The following is a 20,242-nucleotide window of genomic DNA, read 5'->3' as shown; positions in this document are numbered from 1 at the left end:
TTTACAAATTTGCTATTTCACTTCCACACTTGACAATACTTTACATAAATCTGCTTTAATTTTTCAGAAGTCAGTGAAGTGCCGACTCATACAACTATGTAATCATTAGGTAGCTTCTCCTCGTACATTTGTTATATTCATATTGCTAATAGGTCAGAACAGATTTGAGGGAAATATCCCCCTGGTTTGTTGCTAATGAACTATGTGGTGAAATTGGGTCTCCTCTTTAATGGAGCTTCTGCTATGCAGGGCCATCTGCATGGAGTGGAAGGTAAGGAGGAAGGAAAGTCAGCCCTTCCCAGGGGCTGACACTTTCCTGTGAAAGACACCTGCCTTCTCTTTCCCCATCAGTCCTACTCTACATGAATAAGTGATTCTGGATAGCTGATAACCAGGGACCTAGTCATCCTGAGCTCCTGGGATCTGTGGATATCTGAAATTATCTGCAGATCTGAGCCTTTCTCTGGAAAGAAGACAAATCTTTCATCCAACTGTCAGTGGTGTCTGTAATCCCATGAAGTCTAAACAGGCATCAGTCCTATGGATTGTGCTGAAGTGGGCAAGCCCCACGGGTACAGCTGACACTCATGAGTATCCATTATTCTGTCCACTTCTGCTTGTTTAGTTCCTGCCCCCGCTTCACCACCAGGGTTTGCTTCCACCCTGGCTGTGCTTACCTACGTCACTCACCCGGCATTTCAGATCTGCAGACATGTTTTTAAGTCATCAAAGCCCCCTTTTCTTCTTATTTTACTGATCTCACACCAGAGTACTGTCTAGTCAGTCTGTTTTTGACATGCTCATCACATTAGGCACTAAACTTCTAGATACAGGATTAGAATCAGTGATTCAAAGTATGTACACTGACTGTGTTGGACCACAGTCACTAAATGCTAAAGTGCTGCAGAATACATTACTTAAGAAAACAAGTTTAGTGACTTATGGTCAGCTTTTATCCACTAAAAAATGTCAACTTGAATTATTACAATATTCTGTCTTTCAAGAATTTGATGGGGGTGCAGTAGGTAATTTCTGTAAAGTACCTGGGATGTCAAAGAGGACTGATGTATATCAGAAAGTAATATTAAACGTCTGGATTTCTATAAGGTTCCATGACCTACCCCACTCTCTCTCTAAGGCAGAGGAGGGGAGATAGGGTCATTCTTATCAATAGCAGCACTCCTGGGTGCAATTTTTTTCATGTTCTTTCATATTCACCATGCACTTAAATCTAACCAGCAAACCCTCAAGTATGTTTCATAACTTAAAGCCAAAATCAGAAGCTAAATTCCAATAAAATTCCAAAGCCTGGCAGACACCTGGACTTCTGGGTAGCACTAGTGGTAAAGAACCTGCCTGCCAATCTAGGAGAAGAAAGAGACATGGGTTCGATCCCTGGGTTGGGAAGATCCGCTGGAGAAGGGTTTGGCAACCCACTCTAGTGTTCTTGCCTGGAGAATTCCATGGACAGAGGAGCCTGGCAGGCTACATACAGTCCATAGGATCGCAAAGAGTCGGACATGACTGAAGCGACTTAGCACACGTGGCAGACACCTATCACATAGCTATTACTCCATCAGTATTGGCTATATGAATGAATTAAAGAATACATGGATAAATGTAAAGTTACATTACACTATGTAATCTATGTATGTATTATACATTATATTATATCTAGATTCGTCTCATTCTCAACACGGAGTCATGGTACAGACAGTTCTGCTGTTACTCGGGATAGTGACCTGGATGACTTTCATCCTTAGAGAATTAGGTCAGACTCAGCACTCGGATCGTGTGTGTCTGGTCTCTTGATTTTTACCTGCTGCCTTCATGTTTGGAAACTGTCTCTCAGACGTGCTGCAAGAAAACAGGTGGCAGTGGTGGGAAGAAGTTGAGGCAGTTGAACAAGAATTACTTGTAAGAGAGGACAGGAGAGATGGAAAGGTATACAGAGAAAGCTGATGACAGCCTGGGGCCCCAAAGATGGAAAATAAAATCACAACAAATTGAGGAAAATGTAACAACATCTCAAATTCAGATTTTTGCTTCTAGTTATTTGTAAATTTCATAGTTTTGGTGTGAAGTTTGGACTTGAAGAAGCATTCTAAAGTTCTATGGCTAAACATTAAAAAAAAAAAAACATAAACATAAAAACATTTAGCGACACTGTCAATGTTTCTGTGTCTCTTTGGTCCTTCCTAGCAGCCTGATATTAACTGCCAGATGACATTACTTTTAAAAGTACATTTACAATAAGGTAGTTAATTACAAAGTAACCCTCAGTTTAGCAGTAATGTTTGTTTGGCTGTTCTCTTAAAGTCATTTGCTCCCTCTGATGAAGTCTGACAATGAGATGAGCTGAAATTGTAAACCCATTTACAGAAAGCTCAACTAAGCTTATTTCCGCTCTTTTTAAGTACTGCAACTTTCACTGGTGATTAGGTTCCTCTTGGGAGATGATGTCAAAGGCAAGGTTTCTCCTTTGTGGGTTTTATTGACAAGGGTTTTTTGCTGAGCCCTGGATGTGGGACTATGATAAAGAAACCACCAAATGCTTAGTTCTCCAAAACCATACCAAAGCAAGTAAATTGGAGTAAAGTGCCAGATCAGACAAAATAAAAGGAAAGATTTTTATTAAAATGTATTCCAATATCAGTCTGTGTTTTCAGTCTCCACCCCCCTCTTGAATGATCATATTGCTGCCCCTCGAAGGTTAGGGTTGTCATCGGGAAAATAAAACCAGATGGTACTGTGAAAACCAATCCCAGTGATAAAATTGAGTTAATAGTAAATTATAAGATAACACTTTGAAAAGCACTGAAAAAAACAAGAAGCTAGCAAACAGTTATTCTGCATATCCAAAACCACTCCAGCCCTTCTAAAAATGCCCATCTCATCAGACAACTGGGTGTTTGGGGTTAAATTATTTATAAGCATAGGGTTTCCTGTAATAATCATTATCCTTATTCACTGGTCCTGGCTTTGATATAGTATTTCCAGGAACATACAAGCAGCCTGTCTTGTTTATGCCTGGTCAGCATAAACACTGAAGAAGAGTCTTTGGTTGTAAATCAGTTGTTTAGAGATAAAACATTATCAGGGACTATATTCTTCTCTTTGTTCTGTTACCTATGTGTGGGAGCTTTAATTTCAGCTCACTCCCAGGTGAAGATGTCCTGGCTGTCCACCCATCACTAAGCTCCTACAAGAGATGCTTTGCATGGGTTTGCTCATCTAATCCACACAACCACCCATGAGACAGAATGGATTGTCCCATTTTCCAAGGGAGGAAAAGAGAAGTTAGGAGATTAAGTACTTTGTTTGCAGTCAAAGAGTTTGTAAGAGGTAAAGCCAACCTTGGAATCAGGTAGGACTGTCTCCTAAATTCATCCTTTTCCTAATCTGCCCACTTGGTTTCCACTTAGATCAGTCAACATACTCAGGATGATGAGAGATTTTGGGGGTGAGTTTTCTCAAAAGCAAGTCATTTCTTTTCTCACTCTTTGGAAAGATAGAGCTATTGATATTTTTCTTCATTCTCATCTTCTCATTTGACTCTGCCTGCTTTCCAATTTGTCAGTCAGTTCAGTCAGTTCAGTCACTCAGTCATGTCTGACTCTTTGCGACCCCATGAATCGCAGCACACCAGGCTTCCCTGTCCATCACCAACTCCTGGAGTTTATTCAAACTCATGTCCATCCAGTCAGTGATGCCATCCAACCATCTCATCCTCTGTCGTCCCCTTCTCCTCCTGCCCCCATTCTCTGCCAGCATCAGGGTCTTTTCCAATGAGTCAACTCTTCACATGAGGTAGCCAAAGTATTGCAGTTTCAGCTTCAGCGTCAGTCCTTCCAATGAACACCCAGGACTGATCTCCTTTAGGATGGACTGGTTGGATCTCCTTGCAGTCCAAGGGACTCTCAAGAGTCTTCTCCAAAACCACAGTTCAAAAGCATCAATTCTTCAACACTTAACTTTCTTCGAAGCCCAACTCTCACATCCATACATGACTACTGGAAAAACCATAGCTTTGACTAGACGGACCTTTATTGGCAAAGTAATGTCTCTGCTTTTTAATATGCTGTCTAGGTTGGTCATAACTTTCCTTCCAAGGAGTAAGCATCTTTTAATTTTTATGGCTGCAATCACCATCTGCAGTGATTTTGGAGCCCCAAAAAATAAAATGTGACACTTTCTACTGTTTCCCCATCTATTTCCCATGAAGCGATGGGACCAGATGCCATGATCTTAGTTTTCTGAATGTTGAGCTTTAAGCCAACTTTTTCACTCTCCTCTTTCACTTTCATCAAGAGGCTTTTTAGTTCCTCTTCACTTTCTGCCATAAGAGTGGTGTCATCTGCATATCTGAGGTTATTGATATTTCTCCTGGCAATCTTGATTCCAGCTTGTGCTTCATCCAGCCCAGCATTTCTCATGATGTACTCTGCATACAAGTTAAATAAGCAGGGTGACAATATACAGCCTTGACGTACTCCTTTTCCTATTTGGAACCAGTCTGTTGTCCAGTTCTAACTGTTGTTTCCTGACCTGCATACAGTTTTCTCAAGAGGCAGGTCAGGTTGTCTGGTATGCCCATCTCTTTCAGAATTTTCCACAGTTTATTGTGATCCACACAGTCAAAGGCTTTGGCATTGTCAATAAAGCAGAAATAGATGTTTTTCTGGAAAACCTAGTCCTAAATAGAGCATTTAATTTACTTATGTCAGTGTGTTAGTCGCTCAGTTGTGTCTGACTCTTTGCAATCATCATGGACTGTAGTTCACTAGGCTCCTCTGCGCATGAGATTCTCCAGGCAAGAATACTGGAATGAGTTGCCATTCCCTTCTCCAGGGGATCTTCCAAACCAGGGATTGAACCCAGATCTCCCACACTGCAGGCAGATTCTTTACCATCTGAACTGCTAGTTTAATTTACTATTACTATATAAATATTGTAGTAAGAGTCACTGCTTCCTCTGTACCAGAAGGAAAGGAAAATATATATTTTAATAAAATATACTGTTTATAAATAATGTATTATAGCAAATTTTAGTATTTATGTGTTATTTATGTGAATTTATTTTATATTATAAATACATTATACATAATGTATATTTGTAGTATTTATATTTTAAGTAATACTTATATTTATATGTATACATATACACACATACAGTGAAAAGCGATCATCTTTCTAATGTTGGCAAACATCTATCATATCAGCTTTGCACGGCATAATGGTAAAGAATTAGCACAAGTATGTGGAATATAATTGCATTGGAATATAAGGGTAATAAATTTCTATATAACAAAAATCTCTACCTCCAAATTATAGCCTCCAATTTAGTAAAAATTTCGCAAAATTCTCATGGCTCACAGTTGGTAAAGAATTCACCTGCAATGCAGGACACCCCGGTTCAATTCCTGGGTTGGGAGGATCCCTTGGAGAAGGGATAGGCTACCCACTCCAGTATTCTTGGGCTTCCGTTGTGGTTCAGATGGTAAAGAATCCGCCTGCAATGTGGGAGACCTGGGTTTGATCCCTGGGCTGGGAAGATCCCCTGGAGAAGGGAAAGGCTACCCAATCCAGTATTCTGGCCTGGAGAATTCCATGGACTGTATAGACCATGGAGTCACATAGAGCCAGACACAGCTGAGTGACTTTCACTTCCTCAAAATTCCAGCAAAATTAAGGAATTTGGGCATTTATTTTTATGCTATAACCCTGATTGGCATTCTTACTATATACTCTAGTTTACAAACTGGGAAACAGAGTCACACAGAAATTGACTTGGCAGGGTCTCTTAGCACATCTTGAGCAGAACTGGGGAAATAATCTCTGTCTCCACTAAAAAGCTCTGCCATCAGAGTCATGAAATTTAAATATTAATATTATAATGTGCAATCTAATGTATCATTGAGAACAACAAAACAATTCCATGTCCTTCTTTACATTATTAGACACTATTGTATACTTGGCCTGGATTAATGAATTTCACATCTTTTCTATTGCAACCTATATTATGACTATTGAATGGAACACTGCTCTTAATCTTGCTGTCTCTAAATAAAACATTTTCTAATTTTTTTCTAGCTTTTGACTTTGTCAATGATGAGAAAAGTCATACTTCTAAGTAGTGTTGCTGCACATTAGAGTGTCTGGAGTTTTACAAATTTTAAATTTTTCTCTGCCTTCTGAAATTCAGCATTTAGGAGAATGGATTTTCTTCAGTAACAGACCTAGCATTTCCCTACAAAAAACTACCCCTTTGGCAGTGTTTTAAATCTTCTGATGATATTTTTTGATGTTGTTCTGCTAATTGTTTCTTCACAATGAGATATGCCACAAAAGTCAACTAAGTTAGCTTTGAAACAGGCTAATACCCAAGACCAAAAAGTTATATATATACATACATACACATGAACACATGCATAATATGTTTACATATTATAACATTACATAATGACATTACATAATATGTTTACAACATAGTTACAACTTTGTAATTCAAGAAATATATTTAGTCCCAGGATTTCCCCTCATAAACTTATATTAGACAGCAAAGATCCATCCAGTAAGAACTATCTATATATTTTCTATGCATTCCTTAATTGCTTGAATAGCATTCACTATTCACTATGCAGGCAGTGAGCTTTTCTTTGGGGACACAAAGATGAATTCAACAAGGTTCTTGCTTTTGAGAATCTTATTCAAGAGTCAGGAAATAATTGTAAATTATGCACGGCAAATGCTTTTGTCAGAAGTATGTGCAGAGGACAGCAGAGGCAGGAAGAAAGGGATCTGAAGTACATTGGTGTTGAGTAAAATTTTTAAAAAACACAGGAAAAAAGACTTCCAGAAAGCACTGCAGAGAATGATGAACCCTGAATTGTAGTTAGTGGTTCATAAACATAGTGCAAGCCCTAGAGCTAGACTTTCTAGGTTCAGACTCTGTCTTTACACATCCCAGCAAGTTTGACCATGAACAGTCACTTATCCTCTTGACTTTCTCATCTGTACAGTGGGCCACCAATAGTAACTACCTCATAGATCTGTGGTAGAGAGAAAACTAAAACGTTCCCTGACACTCATTTAGAATGGAATAAATTTTAGATACAAATAATATTAACTCAGAAGGCTGAGAAGGCATTTGTTGGGAAAATAGGCATTTTATGGAGAAGAAAAAGCTTGTACAAAGTTGCAGAGGCTTCCCATTTCAGAGGTTGCAGACTGGCCTGCTCATTGTTAGTAAAGCTTTGGGGTGTCGGGTGGAGGACAGTAGGGGCTCAGACAGGAGAGACAGGCAGGTGGTGGGCTGTGTATCACAAGCAAATAGAACCATCAGTTGTCTGGAGGCTGGAGAGTCCTATGACCTAATATGATTTGGGTTAGGAAGCACATTCTAGCACCTGCGAGGAGGGTGTTCTGAAGTCAGATCAGTTCAGTTCAGTCCAGTTCAGTCGTTCAGTTGTGTCCGACTCTTTGCGACCCCATGGACTACATCACGCCAGGCCTCCCTGTCCATCACCAACTCCTGGAGTTCACTCAAACTCATGTCCATTGAGTTGGTGATGCCATCCAACCATCTCATCCTCTGTCGTCCCCTTCTCCTCCTGTCTTCAATCTTTCCCAGCTTCAGGGTCTGTTTTGAAGTAGGAGCAGCATTTTAGGCCGAGGAAATTTGGGAAAGCACTGCAGTCATTTAGGCAGGGGACGATGAGAACAGTGATAATGCAAAAATAAAGAAGCTGAAAGGGGAACCATTTAAGATGAAGAATCAATAGGACATAGTAGTTTTTGAATAAGAATTGAGGAAAAGGGAAAGCATGATGATACTAAGGTTTCTGGGCAATATCTTGTGATACCACTATTCAAATATAAACTTACAGGAGAGGACCAGGTTTCACAGGAGGAAATAAGAACTTTTGGTTTTGGTGTGGAGAATTTGGTGACTCTAAGTCATCCAGTGGGTAGCCATATAGGACAATACAGTTCAGAATTTTGGTCTTATTTTACTTTGAGGCAATGTAATGTGTGGCACATCTACATTTAAAATTATTATGTCTTCCTGGTGAATTGACTCATGTCATTCTGCAAGGTCCGTTTTTCTTTTTGTCCTTAATGTCTACTATTGCCAACTTAGTATAGGTTTCTTTCCCTAGCTTTCTTTCAATTCATGACATATTTTTCAATGTCTCCACTTTGAACATTTCTACACTCCAAAGAATGTATTTGTGTTTTGGTTTCTTTGTCTTTCTATTGGAGAATGTGTCATATTTACATCTGATAAAATTACTAACATTATTGGGTTTAAATAGACCACTGTATTGTTTTCTGTTTGTCCCATATGTTCTTATGTTTCTTTAGCTATCTTTTTTGGCCTTTTCTGAATTAATCAATTATCACTGTCTTTTAAATACTATTACCTATGTATGCAGTTTCTCTTAGTTATTATCTTAGAGATGATAACATTCCCCCTTTACTCATCAGAATCTAATTGAAAGCTAGTCCTTTTACCATGACATGACAAATGCAGCATTTTAAATCCATTAACCCACTTCCTGCCTTCTGTGCTGTTATTAGCAATTATTTAATTATTTAAATTCTACATGTGTTTTAAGCATATAAAACATTTCTATTGTTTTGCATAATTAATATTTACCATTGTTGCTGTTCTTTTCTTCCTGAATTTCTATGCTTCCATCTGGCTTCAGTTTATTTCTTTTTGAAGAACTCCCTTTAGTGCTTTGTTAAATTTATATCAAATATTCTGGTAAGAATGTCTTTTGGCTTTTGTTTTTCTGAAAACACTTTGATTCTGTCTTAAATTTCGTGGGAATTTTTTTCTCTGACTATAGAGTCCAGTTTGCCGATTATTTTCATTCAGCACTTTCAGATGCTATTTCATTGTCACCTGTGTTCTATCATTTTGGTTAGAAAGTCATTACAGAATACTTTCTGTGTGGTCCATACTCTGGGTTCCCTCACTCTGCTCATTCCATTGTGGACTGTGGTACTCTACAACGAGCTATCGATGTGTGTGTATTTTAGCCATTCTGATAGATGTGTATTAATATCTCATTATGGTTTTAATTTACATTTCCCTAATGGTGAAGAGTTTTCATGTGCTTTATTTGTCACGTGTATATCTTCTTTGGTGAAGTATACGTTCATATTTTTTTCCCATTTTCTAACTGGGTGATTTGTTTTTCCACTGTTGGCTTTCGAGACTTCTCCCTGTATTCTCAGCAGGGGTCTTTTCCAGGTATGTGATTTGCAAACATTTTCTCCAGTCCATAGATTGCCTTTTTGTCCTCTTAACAGAGCTTTTCTTAGAACAAAAGTTTTTAATTTTGATATAATCCAGCATATTGGTTTCTCCTTTTATGTACAGTGTTTTGATAACAAGGCTAAGAACTCTTTACTTATTCTGAGGTCTCAAAGATTTTCTACTTTGATTTCCTCTAAAAGTATCACGGGTTTACATTTTTCACTTATGTTTAGGATCCATTTTGAACTAATTTTTATTTAAGATCTGAGGTTTAGGTTGAAATTAATTTTTGCTTCTGAATGTCCAAATTCTCTGTCAGCATTTGTTGATAAGACTGTCTTTCCTCCATTAAATTGCTTTTGCATCTTTGTAAAGAATCACTTGGGCTTCCCAAGTGGCTCAATGGTAAAGAATCCCGTCTGTCAAGCAGGTAGAAGACATAGGTTCAATGCCTGGGTCAGGAAGATTCCTAAGAGAAAGAAATGGCAACTTACTCCAGTATTCTTGCCTGGGAAGCCCCATGGACAGAGGAGCCTCCTGGGCTATAGTCCATGGGGTTGCAAAAGAGTCGGACACGAATTAGCAACTAAATAACAAAGAATCACTTGGACATATTTGTGTGAACTTATTTCTGGGTGTTCTCTTCTTTTCCATTGATCCATTTATCTAACTTTCCATTAATATCATACTATCTGGATGACTGTAGCTGTATAGTAACAGGTGGACTGATCCTTTCTAATTTATTCTTCTTTGTCAAGATTGTTTTGGCAATTCAAGAGCCTGTGCCTTTCAATGTAAATTTTAAAATAAGTGATCCTTTTACTGTCTCATTAGTTTTGCCTTTTCCAGAATGTCATCTAGATGGAATCATACAGTATATAGCCTTTTCAAATTGGCTTCTTGCACTTACTAACATACATTAAGTTGTATATTACTATGTCTTTTCATGGCTTGATAGTTCATTTTTTAGCCCTGAATAATGTTCTATTATCTTGGTGTACTACTGATATACTATTACCTTGATGATAATAATGTTCTATTATCTTGAGTTTTAAAATAAGCTTTCTTATGTCAACAGAAAAATCTTGCTGGGGTTTGGATAGGAATTACAATTAAAACTATGAATCATTTTGGGGAATAGTTGACATCTTTACTAGATTGAGTCTTCCAATCCATAAATACTTATGTCTCACTATTTATGTAGATCTTTAATTTTTTTCAACACTTTATAATTTTCAGCACATAATTCTATATATATTTCATCAAGTGTATACCTAAGTATTTTATCTTCTTTAAAATAATTGTGTTTTTAATTTCACTTTTCATATGTTCATTGTTAGTTTATAGAAATGTGATTGACTTTTGTGTATATTGTTCTTGTATCATGAATTCTTGCTGAACTCACTTGTTAATTCTAGGAATTTTTATGTAGATTCCTTGGAATTTTCTGCATTTGCAAATAGGGGCAGTTTTATTTCTTCCTCTGCAGTCTGCATTTTTTTTTCTTGTCTATTGCGATAGCAAGAGTTTCCAATACTTTGTTGAATATGAGTGGTGAGAAAAAGATATCCTTGTCTTGTTCCTGATCTTAGGAGGAAAGCATATAGTTTTCATCCTTAAGTACCATATTAACTATAGGTTTTTTTTGTATTGGACTGGTCAAAAATTTTGTTTGTATTTTTCTGTAATAACCTATGGAAAAACCCGAATGAATTTTTTGACCAATCCAATAGATGCTCTTTATCAAGTTGAGAAAATTCCTTTCTATTTTTCTAGTTTATGTCATGATGTATGTTGGATCTTGTCAATCCTCTTCCTGCATCAATTGACATGATTATATCACTATGTATTACTTAATAAGGCATTTTTAAAATTTCAAAGTTGGTGAGACTGATTTTCATGAAGTGCCCTTCGTTTTCATGAAGAGACTATAATACATACATAAAGTGTTTTCAGTAATACCAAAATAATGCAAAATAAATTAAAAGTTAATGATATCCTTTTCCTTACCCTAAATTCCCTATACATTGCATTGCTCTTTTACTTGTGACTATAGCTCATGATTAACTTCTGAAATTATGTTTCTGTTAATATTTTAGCTTAATGTTTCCCAAAATATTACAGGACTAAGTACACATTCTATGTTAAAATAGACTGAGTTTCAAAATGAGATGTCTAAGGTAAGTCAATCTGAGTGAAATTACTAAAAACAAACAAAAAACCTAACTCAGGATACAGAAACCATTTAGAATTTAGATTTTTTTTTCTTGCAAACATAAATATGACACTTAAAAGGTGGTACCTATTTAAGGCAGTGCCTATTTAAGTCAGTCAGTCCTGTCTGACTCTTTGTGACCCCATGGACTGTAGCTTCCCTGTCCTTCACTGTTTTCTGGAATTTGCTCAAACTCATGTCCTTGGTCACTCAATATGCCAGAAAATTTGGAAAACTCAGCAGTGGCCACAGGACTTGAAAAGGTCAGTTTTCATTCTAATCCCAAAGAAAGGCAATGCCAAAGAAAGCTCAAACTACCACACAATTACACTCATTTCACATGCTAGCAAAGTAATGCTCAAAATTCTCCAAGCCAGGCTTCAACAGTACATGAACCGTGAACTTTGAGATGTTCAAGCTGGATTTAGAAAAGGCAAAGGAACCAGAGATCAAATTGCCAACATCCGTTGAATCATCGAAAAAGCAAGAGAGTTCCAGAAAAATATCTACTTCTGCTTTATTGACCATTCCAAAGCCTTTGATGTGTGTGGCTCACACAAACTGTGGAAAATTCTTCAAGAGATGGGAATACCAGAACACCTGACCTGCCTCTTGAGAAATCTGTATTCAGGTCAGGAAGCAACAGTTAGAACTGGACATGAAACAACAGACTGGTTCCAAATAGGAAAAGGAGTATGTCAAGGCTGTATATTGTCACCCTGCTTATTTAACTTATATGCAGAATACATCATGAGAAACGCTGGGCTGGAGGAAGCACAAGCTGGAATCAAGATTGCTGGGAGAAATATCAATAACCTCAGATAAGCAGATGACACCACCCTTATGTCAGAAAGTGAAGAGGAATTAAAGAGCTTCTTGATGAAAGTGAAAGAGGAGTGTGAAAATGTTGGCTTAAAACTCAACATTAAAAAAACTAAGATCATGGCATCTGGTCCCATTGCTTCATGGCAAATAGATGGGGAAACAATGGAAACAGTGAGAGACTTTATTTTTTTGGGCTCCAAAATCACTGCAGATGGTGATTACAGCCATGAAATTAAAGATGCTTGCTCCTTGGAAGTAAAGTTATGACCAACCTAGATAGCATATTAAAAAGCAGAGACATTGCTTTGCCAACAAAGGTTCGTCTAGTCGAAGCTATGGTTTTTCCAGTGGTCATGTATGGATGTGAGTTGGACTAAAGAAAGCTGAGTGCTGAAGAATTGATGCTTTTGAACTGTGGTGTTGGAGAAGACCCTTGAGAGTCCCTTGGACTGCAAAGATGTCAAACAAGTCCATCCTAAAGGAAATGAGTCCTGAATATTCATTGGAAGGACTGATGCTGAAGCTGAAACTGCAATACTTTGGCCACCTGATGCGAAGAACTGACTCATTTGAAAAGACCCTGATGCTGGGAAAGATTGAAGATAGGAGGAGAAGGGGACGACAGAGGATGAGATGGTTGGATGGCATCACTGACTCAATGGACCTGAGTTTGAGTAAACTCTTGGAGTTAGTGATGGACAGGGAGGCCTGGCGTGCTGCAGTCCATGGGGTCACAAAGAGTTGGACACAACTGAGTGACTGAAGTGATGTCCTTGGAGTCGGTGATGTTTAGGGTTAGAGAGTAGAATGAAGTGAAGTGAAGTGGTGAAGTGAAAGTTGCTCATTCGTGTCTGACTCTTTGTGACCCCATGGACTATACAGTCCTTGGAATTCTCCAGGCAAGAATACTGGAGTGGGTAACCTTTCCCTTCTCCAGGGGATCTTCCTGACCCAGGAATTGAACCCAGGTCTCCTGCATTGCAGGTGAATTCTTTACCAACTGAACTATCAGGGAAGCCCAGGGAGTAGAATAACAACTCCAATTTACTTTTAGTGAAAAAGACAAGACATGTTCATCTGAAGCTTAGTTGAACTTTTTAAATGAATTCACTGCTGTAGAGAAATTATACACTGCAGCTTTGAAAATCATTGTAAGATGTACTCAAAGACAGGATTATGGAACTCCCATTTCCCTAAGGCACCAGCTTTAAATGCATTTGTGTTCTGTTTCCTGTGCTTATGTTTTGCTCCCTTCAACTACACGCTGGGGAACAGGAAAATGCCTGAAGTCAGGCCGATCCTTATCTGAAAGTCCAGCTGGCCCACCACCATCTGTCCAAGTAGCGGTTGTCCAGAGATGGATGGAGATCCTTTCCAGACGACCTCTATAAAATGTCAGCCTCCTCCAATGTCAGCTGCAGAAATGTCAATTCTCAAGATAATTGTTTAGAAATGTATCTGCCTCCACTGAAGCCTTCCAGATGTTTTCTCTTAGATAAGATAGCTATTTCTTATCATCAGATTTATTCTGGCTTAAACTTCACTCTGAAGTTTCATAGTTGGAGGGAGACAATTAAGGATTCAGTTACTGATTTTTAATTAAGTAGATCTGGACCCAGATCTCAATGCTTTCTATGAGTTTTGTGTTTCCAATATTTCTTTAGCCAAACATTGTGCTCAGTCACTCAGTCATGTCCGACTCATTGCAACCCCACGGACTGTAGTCCACCAGGCTCCTCTGTCCATGTGATTCTCCAGGCAAGATTACTGGAGTGGGTAGCCTATCCCTCCCCCAGGGGATCTTCCCAACCTAGGAACTGAACCAGGGTCTCCTGCATTGCAAGCGGATTCTTTACCAGCTGAGCTACCAGGGAAGCCCAACCAACATTTCCTTTCTTTAAAGACAGAGCTCTTTTGTAGAAAGTGTTTCTTCTTTAGTTAGGAGGTCAGAGTGACATTTGTTCTCTGGCACAGAGTGGGTCTTCCAGAGTGCTTCTGACACAGCTGGACTGACGAGGAAGTTGCTGATGGGTGGGAGTTGGCTCGGCGGCAGAAAAATGAGTAGTAACAAGGAAGATGGTTAGTTTGTGATGCTAAAGAACATGTCAAGGTTAAAGTCATAGACTATCTCAAAAAAAAAAGGAATTTTAAAATATGAATATAGTAAACAAACATATGAAACTATTTCATTGTTACAGAATTCTGCCTTTTTCTTCCCCTGTATCCTACTATTGTTGAAATTCAGAAATAGTAACATGGCAATAGTACTTTTTGGTAAAGAACCCTTCCTTTGTTAATATTTGTCTTTATATTTCCTCAAAGACATAGGCTTCTATTTTCATTTTGCCTTTGAAGAGGCAGAAGCACAGAGCAGTTATGCTATGTTTAAATATCAAAGTGGGGAATCAGAGCAAGTATAACCATTCCATTTCCTATGCCACAAACACTGAAAGATAGTTACTCATATCATATTGTGTTACCTCAATTATTTGACTATTTATTCATACAATATGTTTACTCATATAATATAGAATATATAGAATATGAATTATATAACTCACTCATATAATGTTATATTTACTTCAATTATTTGACTATTTGGGCCAGGATTATCTGACAATAATTTTAGTTCTCCATTTTCTTTATTCTGTGTGTTCACTTTATGAGTCAATGCACTCTATTATAGTTTGATAACTGGAAAAAGCTATTTTTGTATTGGTCAGTTATTGCCACAATAATGCCGTATAACAGACCATCCAAAATGCAGTGGCTTAAACCTGGAATATTCATTTTATTACTTATGGATCTCAGGCTGGTTTGCCTGCCTGTTTCCAGATGCAAGTTGAGTGTTTGGCTCTATAGTACAGGCTAGGGCCAGGTCTGCTTCCCATGCAAGTCCCCAGGGCCTGAGCTCTTGGTGGATCACACAGGCACAAAAGTCCAAGCCAAAGGGCATCAGCATATTTAAATGTGCTCTTCCTACTTCATGACCGCAGATATTTCAATGTCTCCAGCAAGTCACATAGTCAACTCTAGCATCAAGTGGACAGAAAAATATACTCTGTCCATTCTAGAGCGCTGCAGAGACAGACTGAAGAGTTCGGAATCCCACAGTTTCCCACTAAGCCTGTGCCAGTGCACATCAGCGAGCTGCAGATTCTGCCCTGGGATTCCCCGAAGGCAGGGTGTCTCTTTCTTAAGACATTAGTAGCAGTAGTAGCAGTAGGAGTAGTCTTGTATCTGATAAGTGTGTGTCTTATCTTGTATATATCAGCAATAAGTGTGTATAATGGCACTTGCAGTGCTCAGTATAATTGTCATTCTATCCTTATTAACTAGTAACAATTAATAAGCAAGTGGTGATTAAAACATAGCTTAAGTTTTTAAAAAAATAGCATTTAGTTGTTAGAGCTGATGTATTAATAGACTAAAGCCCAGCAGTCCGGTTTTCCTGCGTACAGGAAACCGTTTCCTCCAACTCTGCAGTTCCCCTACTTTCTCCAGCCCAGACCACAGCCATGTCGTCAGGTCTGGTTTCATCTCCTCCAGATGCATGTCTAGGTTGGACTTGATGAGAAAGTACATTCGTTCTGACCCTACCACTCCTCTGATCAAAAACCTTTCAAGTGAATCCCTAGTAGCTATAGAATAAAGTCTATAGATCAAATTCTATAAATGTAAATCCTTGTCCACTTAACCTTTGGTTACAAACTCTTTTAGCCTGGACTTGCCAATACCAACCCCATTTCTCTATGCTCTTGTCCTATTTATCCTTTAAGATACAGATCAAATGTCATCTCCTCCTTGAACATTCTGGATCCTCTTGGCCAGAAGTAATAGTTTCCCTTTCTTGCAAAATTCACCTCTGCCACTTTTATGTCACCTGTGATTTTCTAAATGGTATCATCATTATTGATTTATGACATCACTGCTATTGGAATACCATTCATCTTTTCCCATCTCGACACTAAATATAAATACAGGTAACTAATAAGAATCTACTGTATGGCACAGGGAACTCTACTCAATACTCCATAATGGCCTATATGGGAATAGAATCTAAAAAAAGTGGATATATGTATATGTGTGACTGATTCACTTTGCTATACACCTGAAACTAACACAACACTGTAAACGAACTACACACCAATAAAAATGAAGAAGTAATAAATATATTTCCTTGACTAACAAAACATTATTTAATAGGTAAATAAATTTCTCAATTCATTAATACCCTTAGTAATTGTTCTTCCGCGTCAGGCTTTTTAATAAGCTTAAGTGGTTGCCTTCGGTAACAATCAGTCCACATTGGAGCAAAAACTATGCAATCGCCTTATTTTTCTTCACTTTGCAGACCTGTTTCCTAGGAATCCCTGGTGGCCCAGCTGGTAAAGAATCTGCCTGCAATGTGGGAGACCTGGGTTCAGTCCCTGGGTTGGGAAGATAACATGGAGAAGGGGACGGCTACCCACTCCAGTATTCTGGCCTGGAGAATTCCATGGACTATATAGTTCATGGGGTCACAAAGAGCCGGACACGACTGAGAGACTTTCACTTCACTTTCATAGGAATAGAGTGATCAGCATTGCTTAGGGTTTCAGGATAATTTTGTTCCAGATGCTGCTTATGGATATATCAGGGACTGGGAGTTTGGAAGCATGTCGACTCCAGGAAACACCTGACCGTGCAAATAATCTGTAGTTGTACTTGACTTAGAAGCTATGACAGGGTAGCTTGACTTACTAAATAAGGCGCATATGCTGGAAAACGCTCTGAGCGTCTGATAGCTTTTGCATCCCATGTCGGCAGCCATTGTTTGCCTTTCCTGCCAAGAGCCAAGTCCTGAACCATAGCGCCCCCTAATGTTAAAAGCAACCCTTTCACTTTTAACATTAACATTAATATTAGTATTAATAAATGAGACAGATAAATAAATGAAAGACCAGTGTCAGTGAATTTAACTATGCAACTTGTAATGCTGAGTATTTGTGTAGATTGCAAGCTTTATGAATACTACTTTGAATGCCTATTTCATCTCCATTCACCCTAGAGCTGTTTTGACCTTAATTCAGCCTCATGTATTCCTTTAAAAATTACCAATAAAGTTTTTCTTCCTTTCCAAAGCATCAGCTTAGGCTGTGGAGTGGAAAAGACTAAATCCTGTGCTCTGAGGAGTCTGTGCCATATTTTTTTTCATAGCTAAGCACTGACAGTATTCTTTATCTCTTTTGTATTTTTATTCTGAATTTCAGAGTTTTCACTTCAAAGTAGATATTTTTCTCAAAGTTCCTCTTCTTCAGCTTCCCCCTATTTTTGGAAAAGGAAAGACTCAAATATAGAGTACAGTTTAATATTAAATGGAATGGAGTGTTAAATGCCTCTCAGTCTCTTCTTACCAGGCTATTTAAATAAAAGATATGTTGAGAGTCAGTTTTCTTGGCATGTGGGGGATATTCTTCTTAAATTCAGTTTTCAGTCTGATAGTGTTCATGAAAGCAGAACATAAAGGTAAAACGTGTTCACAGTTTCCATCAGTTTTGTTATGCAAAACACTTTATTTTGTATAAAATTGGATTTTGCAAGGGTAGAAAAAACTCCGGTAAATCATATCAAGCATTGTAAAAATGCATGTAGGACCATATCTGTTTACCCACTTTTGTAGGCAACTAGATGTGAGTTGGAAGAGGCTGACAGATCAGTAATTGAAGAGGAAATAAATAACAAAGAAGCTAAGGCAGGGGGCACCCGCGCTTGCATAAGCTCGATGAAGCCTGCAAACAACCTGATAATGTTCATCAAAGTGTGACAGAAAAAAGAAACTATATGATTTTAAAAATCCTCCACATAAAATTTAAGATTCACTTTCTTTGCTCTGCGTATTGATGTGTCTTTTTTTGTTTTAACACAGGGCCTCAGCAAGGATGTGGTGGTTATCTGACAGGTTCAGATCATACCTTTGCGTCCCCTGATTCTGATTCTAATGGGAGGTATGACAAGAATTTATATTGTGTGTGGTTCATCACTGCCCCCGTGAACAAACTCATCAAACTCACCTTCCATACCTTTGCTCTGGAGGCAGCAACTACTTTGCGAAGATGCATTTATGATTATGTCAAGGTAAGGCTATTATGTTCCTTAACAAGAGTCTTCTAATCCAGACTTTTTCATGATGTATTCCAGTTTTTACCACACATAAAGTCCTGAAAGTTGTGAGTACTATTAATTGTTTAAATGACCTGTTCTTCGATGATATAAAGGAGCAGTCTCCAACCTTTTTGGCACCAGGGATGGGTTTCATGGAAGACAATTTTTCCATGGAGGAGGGCAGTAGAAGATGGTTTCAGGATGATTCAAATGCATTATATTTGTTATACTAAAGCATCTGCCTGCAGTGCAGGAGACCTAGGTTCAATCCCTGGGTTGGAAATATCCCCTGGAGAAGGAAATGGCAACCCACTCCAGTATTCTTGCCTGGAAAATTCCATGGACAGAGGAGCCTAGTAGGCTACAGTCCATGGGGTCACAAAGAGGTGGACACGACTGAGCAACTTCACTTTCTTTCTTATTTCTGTTCTGTGGCAATCTCAGGATATTCTGCCTTGACTTTGGGGATTAGGGCTCATGTTCCTATGAGAATCTAATCCTGCAGCCGATCAGAGGCGGAGCTCAGGTGGTGATGAGAGCTATGAGGAGCAGGTGTAAATAGAGATGAAGTTTCACTCACTTGCTCACTGCTCACCTCCTGCTGTGTGGCCTGGTTCCTAACAGGCCATGGACCAGCACCAGTCCATGGCCTAAGGGTTGGGGGTCCTCTGGTGTAATGAATGATACTGCAACTGCCCTGTCTTCACATCAAAATAATCTCTAACAGGAATGAGTCAAAAATTTTGTGTAGCTTCTAACATTAAGATTCACTGTTCCTCCAAGCCTTGTCAAGAGACAATTTATGGCACAATGCATCATCTGGAAAGACATTGTCAAAGGATTTTAGACAAAATCTAAAATAAATCACAGTGTCTATATGCAAATCATCACTCCTTCCTTTATCTATTTTTAAAGTTTGGATATTTACTTATTTAATATATTACTTTTATATGTGAAAAAATCTTACTTCTGAAGTCCCATTAGAAGTAAATCAAGAAACTTTTTAATATTTAAATGACTCTTTAATATTAAATCATTGTATTTATCAGGCTATATGCATTTAGATTAAAAGTGCTAAGCAGCATCAATCAATATACACCACTACACTCTTGGGGGTAAACAACACGGCACTATTTTTGTTCAGGAGTAGCTTAAAGTTGATTGCACAGTTAAAGGATGATACATGCGAATCAACACCAGGTAGTTCAGGAGAGTTGATATTCAAGTGCACTGGGCCAAGGCTTGAAGCCATGTGCAAGTTTGAAAGGGAGGATGGGTCAGGATGATTTGGTGTGAACAAGAAAGATACAGAGAATGAAAAGAACCCTTATTCAAGTTGAGACTGAGGGCATTCTAGGTGAGGCAGATGTACAAAAAAGGCATTGAAGTTGAATGAGTGAAGAGATTGACTTTATCAGGGCAGATTATTGTTAAAGCAGAGCAAGAAATAAGACTGCATAGGTGGAGAAATGCCCAGATTATAAAGGATCTAGAACATCAAGTTAGTGCATTTAGATTTTATGTAGTTGGAAATAAGGAGTGATTGCACGTTTTCCAATGAGTGATAAGATGAGAAGAGTATTTAAGAAAGATGACTCAGCATTCTGGGTGGATGGTCCAGGGAGAGGCTGGAGTTAGGAGCCCAGGAAGAAATTACCTTTAAGTGAGAAGGGTGCAGAGATAGTGCAGATGACAAGTTGGATGTGAGAGGAACTTAAGTTCAAAAATCATCTTAAATTTTGCAGAAATTGGTTTTAAAAGGGAGGAAAAGTCATAGACAAAATATA

General features: G+C 38.4%; 1 protein-coding gene across 4 annotated transcripts in view; it reads left to right on the top strand.

The window, feature by feature from the left end:
• Positions 1 to 20,242, top strand: part of CUBN (cubilin) — a 281,074-nt gene that overhangs the window by 239,653 nt on the left and 21,179 nt on the right. For all 4 annotated transcript variants that reach the window (XM_043478782.1, XM_043478781.1, XM_043478780.1 and 1 more), the window contains one exon: positions 18,220 to 18,428. In XM_043478782.1, coding sequence (XP_043334717.1) covers positions 18,220 to 18,428 — 209 coding nt within the window. The remainder of the gene's footprint in view (positions 1 to 18,219; positions 18,429 to 20,242) is intronic.

The sequence above is a fragment of the Cervus canadensis genome, chromosome 10 (genome assembly GCF_019320065.1).
Source record: "Cervus canadensis isolate Bull #8, Minnesota chromosome 10, ASM1932006v1, whole genome shotgun sequence".
NCBI classification, from domain to species: Eukaryota; Metazoa; Chordata; class Mammalia; order Artiodactyla; family Cervidae; genus Cervus; species Cervus canadensis.
This window is presented reverse-complemented; position numbering and strand designations above follow the sequence as displayed.